The sequence below is a fragment of the Heloderma suspectum genome, chromosome 3 (assembly GCF_057233095.1).
Source record: "Heloderma suspectum isolate Gila_16-S chromosome 3, 16-S_ref, whole genome shotgun sequence".
Lineage (NCBI taxonomy): Eukaryota > Metazoa > Chordata > Lepidosauria > Squamata > Helodermatidae > Heloderma > Heloderma suspectum.
Window position 1 is genome coordinate 31,434,820 of NC_139460.1, and position 12,430 is coordinate 31,447,249.

At 41.6% G+C, this 12,430-nt stretch overlaps 1 protein-coding gene across 3 annotated transcripts in view; it reads right to left on the bottom strand.

Annotated features, from left to right (window-relative positions):
* RDX (radixin) overlaps window positions 1-12,430 on the bottom strand; it is a 100,665-nt gene that overhangs the window by 37,419 nt on the left and 50,816 nt on the right. For all 3 annotated transcript variants that reach the window (XM_084842764.1, XM_084842765.1, XM_084842763.1), the window contains one exon: window positions 10,464-10,542. In XM_084842764.1, coding sequence (XP_084698890.1) covers window positions 10,464-10,475 — 12 coding nt within the window. In that variant the 5' untranslated portion in view covers window positions 10,476-10,542. The remainder of the gene's footprint in view (window positions 1-10,463; window positions 10,543-12,430) is intronic.

The window sequence follows — 12,430 nt, forward strand, 5'->3', positions numbered from 1 at the left end:
TTTTATGAGCTAACCAAGATATACATAACATATTTTTGTTTAATATATTAATAATATCTGACCAGAGGGAACATCAGCAAGTAGTCCCTGAAACATCTGAAGCATCCTAGAGCCCAGAAGAAGAAGGAAGAACTGGAGGCACAGGAAGACTGGTGTACAACATCTGTTCCTATTTATAAGGAAGTTTAGGGAAATTCCTAAACTTGCTCCTGTTTGTGGGGTGGAGCTTAGAGAAATCTGATCTGAAGGAAAAGCTACTGAGATTTTGTTTAGCTGGGAAAGACTCTTAGGAATGGTAAGCAATCATATTTAAGAATCTTTAAGCAATCTCAACCTATTATTTGAAGAGTGACATTTTATTGACGTTTGTAAACGAATTCTGTTAATAAACATTTATTTTTTTGTTCATTTTGAAAGGTGGTCTCTAGTGGTAGTATCAATCCCAGGCCTGCGCCATAGAAGCCAGGCTGATTCTTTTATGTAGAGAGGGTTTATTCTAGCAGCAAAAATTAAAGGGTTTTATATATGAGACAGCATTCCTTAGTGGTGAGGTCTAATTGAGAACTGTATTAAAAACCATGGCAGTGAGTTCAATAGACCCAACACGCAAAGTTTTTTTTTTTTTAAGAAACGTAGGTGGGATATCCACATGCTGTTCCGTCACATCAGGTGACAGTGGGGGGATAAGCTACAATGTTTTTTTCACATGTGGGTTTTAGATTAGAACTACATTAATTGACTGCTACAGCATCTAACCAGAACAAAGCCCAGAAACACAGGACCCTGTAGAACAAAATCCAAACTGTCAAGAACTCACATTTTCTCCCATATCATGATATGGTGACTACTCACATGTTGAGAAACTGAGCAAGACTGGGAGCATCCCTAAATGTCTACCAGCAAAACATACATTAGATCAATAATTTTAATAAGGAATAGAAGAAATAACTATGTTGGGAATCTTAGAGAGGACTTAAAAACACTGTCCCCTTGGCTTCATTATTTCCAAACATTTTACATCTCTAGTCTTTCTAGAGAAGTATTCTTATTACATAGTTTTTATAAATAATTTTGGGGGGAGTAAAGGCTGGGTAACTATATATAAACACCTTGTCTTAAATTCTAAAAGAAAATATTTCATAATTCAAAACTGTTAAATTTCAGAAAAAACAAAAATGGTCCTTGGAAAAAAATTGGAAAAAACTTTTTTTTCTGAATTTTTCTGGCCTTCACATCTCTACTACAAACTCCTGCTGAGGACCCCAGAGATAAAGCTTTTGAGCCACTCCCTTGAAAGACCCTCAATATTACGGCAACAGCTCTTATTACTGCAGGCAAACAAGTTTCAATCTTCATTTCCGTAAACTGCTCAAATTGGCAAAGAAGACATTAACCAGAGAGCTTCTCTTACAGAGTAGCGATGCTGTAGTGTTTGCTACCCCTTCATGGATCACTGCCTTGTTGTGGCGAAGGGGCTTGCGTAACTCAGTGAAGCCATAAGCTATGCCGTGCAGGGCCACCCAAGACGGACAGGTCATGGCAGAGAGTTCTGACAAAATGTGGTCCACTGGAGAAGGAAATGGCAACCCACTCCAGTATTCTTGCCAAGAAAACCCTATGGAACGTATCACAAGGCTAAAAGAGATGACGCCGGAAGATGAGCCCCTCAGGTCGGAAGGTGTCCAATATGCTACTGGGGAAGATGAGAGGGTATTTCCAAGTAGCGCCAGAAAGAGTGAAGCGGCTGGGCCAAAGCCGAAAGGACACTCAGCTGTGGATGTGTGTGGTGGTGAAAAGAAAATCCGATGCTGTAAAGAACAATATTGTTTAGGAACCTGGAATGTCAGATCAATGAATCAAGGTAAGCTGGAGGTGGTCAAACATGAGATGGCAAGACTGAACATCGACACCTTGGGAATCAGCGAACTAAAATGGACAGGCATGGGCGAATTTAATTCAGGTGACCATCATATCTACTATTGTGGGCAAGAATCCCTTAGAAGAAATGGAGTAGCACTCATAGTCAACAAAAGGGTGGGAAAAGCAGTACTGGGGTACAATCTTAAAAATGATAGAATGATCTCAGTACGAATCCAAGGCAAACCATTCAACATCACAGTAATTCAAGTCTATGCCCCAACCACTGAGGCCGAAGAAGCTGAGGTTGATCGGTTCTATGAAGACCTACAACACCTTCTAGAACTAACACCAAAAAAAGATGTCCTCTTCATCATAGGGGATTGGAATGCTAAAGTAGGAAGTCAAGAAATCACCGGGATAACAGGCAGGCATGGCCTTGGTGTACAAAATGAAGCAGGACAAAAGCTAATAGAGTTTTGCCAAGAGAACATGCTGATCATAGCAAACACTCTTTTCCAACAGCACAAGACGCAACTCTACACATAGACGTCACCAGATGGTCAATATCGAAATCAGATTGATTATGTCCTTTGCAGCCAAAGATGGACAAGCTCCATACAGTCAGTAAAAACAAGACCTGGAGCTGACTGTGGCTCAGATCATGAGCTGCTTCTTGCAAAATTTCGGCTTAAATTGAAGAACGTCGGGAAAACCACTAAACCGTTCAGGTATGACCTAAATCATATCCCTGATGAATATACAGTGGAGGTGAGGAATAGATTTCAGGGATTAGACCTGATAGACAGAGTGCCTGAGGAACTATGGACGGAGGTCCGTAACATTGTTCAGGAGGCAGCAACGAAATCCATCCCAAAGAAAAAGAAATGCAAGAAAGCCAAGTGGCTGTCTGATGAGGCTTTACAAGTAGCTGAGGAAAGAAGGGAAGCGAAAAGCAAGGGAGAAAGGGGAAGATATACCCAACTGAACGCAGAGTTCCAGAGAATAGCAAGGAGAGACAAGAAGGCCTTCTTAAATGAACAGTGCAAAGAAATCGAGGAAAACAACAGAATGGGAAAGACTAGAGATCTCTTCAAGAAAATTGGAGATCTCAAGGGAACGTTTTGTGCAAAGACGGGCATGATAAAGGACAAAGAAGGCAGGGACCTAACAGAAGCAGATGAGATTAAGAAGAGGTGGCAAGAATACACAGAAGAACTATACAGGAAAGATCTGAATGTCCCTGATAGCCATGATAGTGCGGTCACTGAACTTGAGCCGGACATCCTAGAGAGTGAAGTCAAGTGGGCCTTAGGAAGCATTAGTAACAACAAAGCTAGCGGAGATGACAGTATTCCAGCTGAGCTATTTAAAATCCTAAAAGATGATGCTGTTAAAGTGCTGCATTCAATATGCCAACAAATCTGGAACACTCAACAGTGGCCACAAGACAGGAAAAGGTCAGTTTACATTCCAATTCCAAAGAAGGGCAACGCCAAAGAGTGTTCAAACTACCGCACCATTGCGCTCATTTCACATGCCAGCAAGGTGATGCTCAAAATCCTACAAGCTAGGCTTCAGCAGTATGCGAACCGAGAACTACCGGAAGTACAAGCTGGGTTTCGAAGAGGCAGAGGAACTAGAGATCAAATCGCCAACATTCGCTGGATCATGGAGAAAGCAAGAGAATTCCAGAAAAACGTCTATTTCTGCTTCATTGACTACGCTAAAGCCTTTGATTGTGTGGATCACAACAAACTGTGGCAAATTCTGAAAGTGATGGGAGTACCAGACCACCTTACCTGTCTCCTGAGAAACCTGTACGAGGGTCAAGAAGCAACAGTAAGAACCAGACATGGAACAACCGATTGGTTCAAAATTGGGAAAGGAGTACGACAAGGATGTATATTGTCACCCTGCTTATTTAACTTATATGCAGAGTACATCATGAGAAATGCCGGGTTGGATGAATCAGAGGTCGGAATTAAGATTGCTGGGAGAATTATCAACAACCTCCGATATGCAGACGATACCACCCTAATGGCAGAAAGCAAAGAGGATCTCAAGAGCCTCTTGTTGAGGGTGAAAGAGGAGAGTGCAAAAGCTGGTTTGAAACTCAACATTAAAAAAACTAAGATCATGGCATCTGGCCCCATCACTTCCTGGCATATAGAAGGGGAAGAAATGGAAGCAGTGACAGATTTTACTTTCTTGGGCTCCAAGATCACCGCAGACGGTGACTGTAGCCATGAAATTCAAAGACGCTTGCTCCTTGGGAGGAAAGCTATGGCCAACCTAGACAGCATAGTAAGAAGCAGAGACATCACCTTGCCGACAAAGGTCCGTCTAATCAAAGCTATGGTTTTCCCAGTAGTAATGTATGGCTGTGAGAGCTGGACTATAAGGAAGGCTGAGCGCCGAAGAATTGATGCTTTCGAACTGTGGTGCTGGAGAAGACTCTTACGAGTCCCCTGGACTGCAAGGAGGTCAAATCAGTCCATCCTAAAGGAAATCAACCCTGACTGCTCATTGGAAGGACAGATAATGAAGCTGAAGCTCCAATATTTTGGCCACCTAAAGCGAAGAGAAAACTCCCTGGAAAAGACCCTGATGCTGGGAAAGACTGAAGGCAAAAGGTGAAGGGGACGGCAGAGGATGAGATGGCTAGATAGCATCACAGATGCAATGAATATGAACTTGAGCACGCTCCGGGAGAGAGCGCAGGACAGGAAGGCCTGGCGTGCTATGGTCCATGGGGTCACGAAGAGTCGGACACGACTGAACGACTGAACAACAACAACAAGTGTTTGCTAACTATGATATTATTCTTATTCAACTGTGACAAGGACATTTTCTCTTTCAAAGGGGTCTGTATTAACAGAGATTACAGACAGGTAATGGTTATTATAGGAATATAGGAAGCTGCCTTATACTGAGTCAGACCATTAATCCATCTAGCCCAGTACCCTCGCACTGACCAGCAGTGTCCAGGAAGGCGTTTTCCATCCCTACTTGGAGTTGCTGAGGATTGAACCTGGGACCTTGCACATGCAAAATATGCGTTCCACCTTTGAGCTATGGCCATTATAGAATACATGACACAAAAAGGATAACATTGCAGACAGAATCAACACTGAACAGGAACCTCAGCGGTACAACTTGTACCACAGTTGATGGGTCTCAGTTATATTAGAGAATGCTTTTAGCACTCTGCTGAAATGATACAATAATTTCTCCATGAAGCAAGAACATCTGTGCGCTTGCATTTATTACAGGCTAGAATCTTGAAAACATGGCAATTTTACTTTATAGTACAATTCATTTTAACAAGAAAGAGTGATCACAATCTTTTGCCTTCAGGAGTAATAACAATACTTCTGGCTTTACAGCTACATTTAATTGCTGGCTTACATTAATTGCAATGCTTTTTTTATATAAACACTCCTCTAATAAGCACAAGCAACGTTATATCTGGAAATAAATGCCTTGCTAAAGCCAAAAAGAGCATTTAAGAGCATTTAATTTTAATATCTTTACAATTTAATATTGATGATTTAATTATATTTTTAACTTTTATACAGTTGTATTTATATTTCTATTTATACGTTTTAATTGTAGCAGTTTTAACGTTGTAAGGCCACCTTGAGTCCCAGTATTGGGAAAAAGGCGGGATATAAATATAATAATAATAATAATAATAATAATAATAATATTTGTTGATTATCCAGGAACATGACTTAATTAGTAATCATTTCAGGAGTGGGTGAATTCATTTTTAAGTGTCTTCATTCCACAATACACTGTATTTTATATACTCTGTTTTTTTATGTATGGTTAAGAATCAGAAATGATTAACATATCAGATAAGTCACAAAAATTTAGACAAATGGTAGGACATTTAGAGTTCAAATACTGTTTTAAATTAGTACAGAAAAGTAATATATTCAATAGCACAGGGCTTTGTGGTAAAATGCATAAACATTCAGATAAGATAGAGTCAAATGAAACATCCCTTGTCAGTTATTACAAATGTGCACCCAACAAGGCTGAATTTCAAAAAAAAAATCCAAAGCACATCCAGAAAGATAAATACTTTTGTTTCTGTTAAACTGAAAAGAATACAGTAAGGTAGATGAGAAAGTTAATTTGATTAAGGTAGATGGCTAAGGAAAGGCTTCCCCATCGCTAGGACTGATGCATGAATAAAGGAGAAAAATCATATGCCAATCCAAAGCCTAATGATAGGACTACAGGGCTGCTAAAAGGCAGCTAGTGTCAAGCCACGTATAAAACAAGACAACAGATCTTGAACGTAATGCTGCCTGGCAGGCAATCAGGTTAAGAGAACCAAAGTTGATGTGAAGAAATAATCCAACATTACACACAGACAACATCCAGCTTCATATTAAGGGAACACAGGATTAAATGTCCCATTTGAATGGTTTGATGGATTGAAGTCTACAGGTAATAAATTCCTGACAAGCTTTAGATTCAAGAATTCTTGGATGTGGACAAGACACTTGCAGGTGTTTGGCATACAATATGCTCTACAGAACCTTGCCCATCCTGGCTTACTCAAGCTAGCCAGAAGTGGCTGACCGAGTGGATCCAGGGAATGGTGAATGCATCCTTGCGCAATTGGTGGTGCCCGCCACCTTGAAGGAGGCAGTAGCATGTCTACTCCCGAAAAAGCCCTCCCTAGATCTGGAGGTTTATGGTAACTACCGCCAAATCACAAAAGTGCTTGAGAAAGTCGTGGCTGTGCAGTTGCAGGCATTCTTGAAGGACACCAATTATCTCAATCCATTTCACTTTGGATTCAGGCCTGGTTTGGGAACACAATTGGCTCTGGTCACCCTAATGGATGACCTCTTGTGGAAGAAAGACAGAGGGAGTGTGACTCTATTGATCCTGCTTGATCTCTTGGTAGCTTTTGATACTGTTGATGACAATATTCTTTTGTATTGCCTCTGCAAGTTGATGGCACTGTTTTACAGTGATTCTATTCCTACTTACAGGGTCATTTCCAGAAGACAGCATGGGGTGACTGTGACTTGGCACCTTGGAAATTATGCTGTGAAGTGTCACAGGGTACCATTTTGTCCCCAATGCTATTTAACATCTATATGAAACCACTGTTCGCAGTCATTAAGAGATTAGGGGTGGGGTGTTAACCTTGGTCTATTTCTGTGTGATATCTAAATTGGGAGAGGCCGTGCATGTCGTGAGCCAGTGCCTGGACTCAGTGATGGGTTGGATGAGTGATACTGAATCCTGATAAAACGGAGGTTCTATGGATGGGTGGTTCCCAGGTATAGGAATTGGGGAGTATGCCAGTTCTAGATGATCTTGCACTCCCACAAAAAGAATACATATGTTGTTTGGGGGCACTCCTAGATTCATCATTGCCATTAGAAGCCCTAGTGATTTCTATGGCAAGGAGTGCCTCTATGACCTGCTTTAGTTGGCATGTTAGTTACGCCCTTTCCTGGACAGGGATAACCTGGCTACAGTAATCCATGCATTGGTAACCTCACGTTTAGATTACTGTAATGCGCTTTATGTGGGGCTACCCTTGTGCTTGGTCCAGAAGCTGCAACTGATACAGAATGCAGTGGCCATGATGCTGAATGGGGTGCCTGGCTGAAGACATATTACACTGGTGTTGAAACAACTGCACTGGCTACCTATTAGCTACCAAGCCAAGTTCAAGGTCTTGCTGCTGGCATATAAAGCCCTGAATAACTTGGGACCAGTTACCTGGAAAATTACTTCCCCAATACAGACCTGTGCAATCACTGAGATTATAGGAGGCGGCCTTGCTGGTTGTATCACGATCTGCAGATTGCGGTCTGGTGGCGACCCATAAGCGGGCCTTCTCAGTGGCTGCGCCTGCCTTATAGAATGCCCTCCCCCCTCTTATTCAGGAGGTACCAATTGTGTCATTTAGGCATCTATTAAAGACCCATCTCTTCATCCAAGCCTTCCCTGAATGACTGTGCTGCTCAGTTAGTCTGCTTATTAATTATTGTGGTTTTAGCTTTGATTTTAAATATTTTAAACATTTTAACTGATGTAATTTTGTATTTATTATGATTTGTTTTAATCTGTTTCTGTAAACCACTTACAGATATCTTTTGACATGGTAAGCAGTATATAAACTGACTGAATAAATAATCAAACAAATAAATATTTGATGTGCTATCATTCTCCCTAGTTATAACCTTTGGTTGTATTCCTGACACTTACCTGAACCTTACCAAAACTGTCAGACAGTGTGACACTAAATGTGAAATATTCACCCATGATCGGGGTTCCACAAATTATGTCCGGGCTTAGTAGCCAAAAATTATTTCTACTAGTATGCATGAATATAGTAAAAGTGCCTCTGAACACATGCACAGTGCCAGAGCCTTTCCACCCAGCAAATGGTAGAACAGTCCGCCCACAGAATTAAGAAGATGGATTAATAGCGCAGATAACATTGTTCCCCATAAGCCTGAGCCACATGCAGGACTCTTTCTGAAAATTAAACATTGCCCCTACTTCCCTGGCAAGCCCCAACACAGCGCAGCAAGCATCTGTTTTCAAAACTAGGGTTAAAAGGCTAGGAGACACAGTCTTTCCCTCCCAAAGAAATCTTCTCCAGATTTTCATCCTTCTGTCCTTGCAGCAGCTCCCCTTCACACAAACCAGTTGTTGTTGTTGCCTACTTCTTATCTTTAAGCTAACAAACAACAAGAACTGACTTGTGTGAAGGGGAGCTGCTGCAAGCAAGGAAAATATCTGGAGTGCATTTCTTTGGAAGAGAGAGAAAGATTGTCTCCTAGCCTTTTTAAAGCCATCCATTTATTTTTATTTCTAGTGTGGAAAGGGGAAATGTGAGACAGAAGCCACCTGCAAGTGAAGAAAGGCTGCAGAGGTAGAAATGCATAAGGCAGGAAGCAGCCACTAAATAGCTGAGGAAAGTAAAAAGGAAATTTAAAATTTCTTCCATCCAGTCAGTCAGTTTACAGGAAAGACTGTATATGGGAACCAGCTTTGCACATGGAGAGCAAGAGAAACTTACACAATATTGAGGAGCACCAGAGGGATTGAAAATGGTGCAGCGTGCCTTTCTCTCCACTACAATCAGATCTGCAGTATTCCCATAAATAGGAGGTGAAAGGGAATAAACCCTTGACAATTGCATTTAGAACTAGAGAACACTCTCTTCCAAAAATCTACTCTAGGTTTTCCTGACAGCATAATTTAGCTGCAAATTTACCCTCCCTGAGAATTCTTGCTCACCAAGATCAAATACTACCTCTCATGTCTTGCTGGTGAGGGTTCTAAGTATCTTTGCTTCGTACCACATTGGTCTTCACAGGCAATGGCTACTAGGAAAACAAACATGAACTGATGCAGTATGCCCACCCCATCTACTAACTCTGCCCCAACACTTGGTAAATAACCCTTTCCTGATTGAGACACTACAGGCCATAGCTTGCTCCTAGAATCAATTATGTTCTGCAAAAGTTAAATAAGTGCCTTAACTGAAGGACAGCTCTATCAAGACTGACACTTATATTAGCTCATTATTTTTGGATATGCACTTAAATAAGGAAACAAAACAAAATCGTCCTCTCCTCAAAAGCAATACTTTATTCCTACAAATGAGAACAAGCTTGCCTTTATCCAGACAATAAAAAATGTTCAGCTGTCTTAAATATATAGAATATGAAGCTAGAGCAGTTAAGAGTGGGTGATTCAAGGCCACAGTTATATGCCAGTCTTCAAACCAGAGTGGCATATAACCATCACAGCAACAAGAAACTGGATGTCAGAGATTGGGTGGGGGAAGGGAGGGGAGAGAAGCACTCTAAGGAACTGTGGTAGTGGTGGAATACTAATTTTTCATCAAGAGTTACAGAACATCTTCAGACTTCAGTGAAGGATAACTTCGTCCCCAGGAAAATCATGTCACAGGGTCAATCATTTAGAAAGTTACACAAAACATATACTTACCACAAAGCAAACCTCATTTTATACTTGCTAGAGAACTGTGTGAATGTCACCACACTAAGCTGAAAAAGTTAATAACTTCACTGGCCTGAATCCATCACAGCGCTTTCTTGAGCAGAAGCTACTTCTACTTGAACAACAGCAGGGTCTCATTTCTGCCAATTGTTCCAGCTGCACAGCTACAGCTCACCCACCCAGCTACATCAAATTTTGGGGACTGAGGGACCCTTTAGTGCTTCCAGGGCAACCAAAAACAAGCAAAAACACTTGTTTTGGAATGGGGCAGGTTACGGAGCTTGCATAAGGGAGCTCCACCGACCTGTCCCAATCAAGAAACGAGCAATTCTGCTTGTTTCAGGGATTCCTCTGGGAAGCGCTAAATCTCTGTTGTGCAAGTGGTGGGACCCATTGCTTGCGTAACAGAATTTGTGGGGCACAAGAGAATCAGCATGGATAATGCCTATGGTCTTTCTGCCCACGGTCAGCATATCTATTCAGAGATCCAGACTGAATTATTTGCATGCAAACGTGCCTGCCAGCAGACCAGAGAATGAAACGAGGATGAAACTACCAAGTACTAGGGTTAGGAGTAGATTACTTACTGGTTTCGGCATTTTCCTCCGTCTTCTGTGCTTCTTGTTCAGTTAAAAAACATTGGCTGAACCACAATCTTCTCCTTTTCTGTTAAAACAAAATAATTATTTATAACCGCATGTCATTCAGATTCAATTAGTAAGTTAACTGACCCATGAATACTGTAATTGTCCAATATGCTATCAGTGCATACATATACTACGTTTCACAATAGCTCCACTGTTTATATGGAAGAATCAAGATTGATGTAAACAAAAGGTTCAGAAAGTTGTGTTTCTCTGAATTTGTATTTACAGTGGCTACCTGGCCCTAACCCCTTCATGGATCACTGCCTTGTTGTGGCGAAGGGGCTTGCGTAACTCAGTGAAGCTATAAGCTATGCCGTACAGGGCCACCCAAGACGGACAGGTCATGGTGGAGAGTTCTGACAAAATGTGGTCCACTGGAGAAGGAAATGGCAACCCACTCCAGTATTCTTGCCAAGAAAACCAAATGGAACGTATCACAAGGCTAAAAGAGATGACGCCGGAAGATGAGCCCCTCAGGTTGGAAGGTGTCCAATATACTACTGGGGAAGAGCAGAGGGTATTTCCAAGTAGCGCCAGAAAGAGTGAAGCGGCTGGGCCAAAGCTGAAAGGACACTCAGCTGTGGATGTGTCTGGTGGTGAAAAGAAAATCCGATGCTGTAAAGAACAATATTGTTTAGGAACCTGGAATGTCAGATCAATGAATCAAGGTAAACTGGAGGTGGTCAAACATGAGATGGCAAGATGGAACATCAACATCTTGGGAATCAGCGAACTAAAATGGACAAGCATGGGCGAATTTAATTCAGGTGACCATCATATCTACTACTGTGGGCAAGAATCCCTTAGAAGAAATGGAGTAGCACTCATAGTCAATAAAAGGGTGGGAAAAGCGGTACTGGGGTACAATCTCAAGAATGATAGAATGTTCTCAGTACGAATCCAAGGCAAACCATTCAACATCACAGTAATTCAAGTCTATGCCCCAACCACTGAGGCTGAAGAAGCTGAGGCTGATCGGTTCTATGAAGACCTACAACACCTTCTAGAACTAACACCAAAAAAAGATGTCCTCTTCATCATGGGGGATTGGAATGCTAAAGTAGGAAGTCAAGAAATCACCGGGATAACAGGCAAGCATGGCCTTGGTGTACAAAATGAAGCAGGACAAAGGCTAATAGAGTTTTGCCAAGAGAACACGCTGATCATAGCAAACATGCTTTTCCAACAGCACAAGAGGCAACTCTACACATGGACATCACCAGATGGTCAATATCGAAATCAGATTGATTATGTCCTTTGCAGCCAAAGATGGAGAAGCTCTATACAGTCAGTCAAAACAAGACCTGGAGCTGACTGTGGCTCAGATCATGAGCTGCTTCTTGCAAAACTTCGGCTTAAATTGAAGAACGTCGGGAAAACCACTAAACCTTTCAGGTATGACCTAAATCATATCCCTTATGAATATACAGTGGAGGTGAGGAATAGATTTCAGGGATTAGACCTGATAGACAAAGTGCCTGAGGAACTATGGACAAAGGTCCATAACATTGTTCAGGAGGCAGCAACTCAATCCATCCCAAAGAAAAAGAAATGCAAGAAAGCAAAGTGGCTGTCTGATGAGGCTTTACAAGTAGCTGAGGAAAGAAGGGAAGCGAAAAGCAAGGGAGAAAGGGCAAGATATATCCAACTGAATGCAGAGAATAGGAAGGAGAGACATGAAGGCCTTCTTAAATGAACAATGCAAAGAAATCGAAGAAAACTACAAAATGGGAAAGACTAGAGATCTCTTCAAGAAAATTGGAGATCTCAAGGGAACGTTTTGTGCCAAGACGGGCATGATCAAGGACAAAGAAGGCAGGGACCTAACAGAAGCAGATGAGATTAAGGAGAGGTGGAAAGAATACACAGAAGAACTATACAGGAAAGATCTGAATGTCCCCGATAGC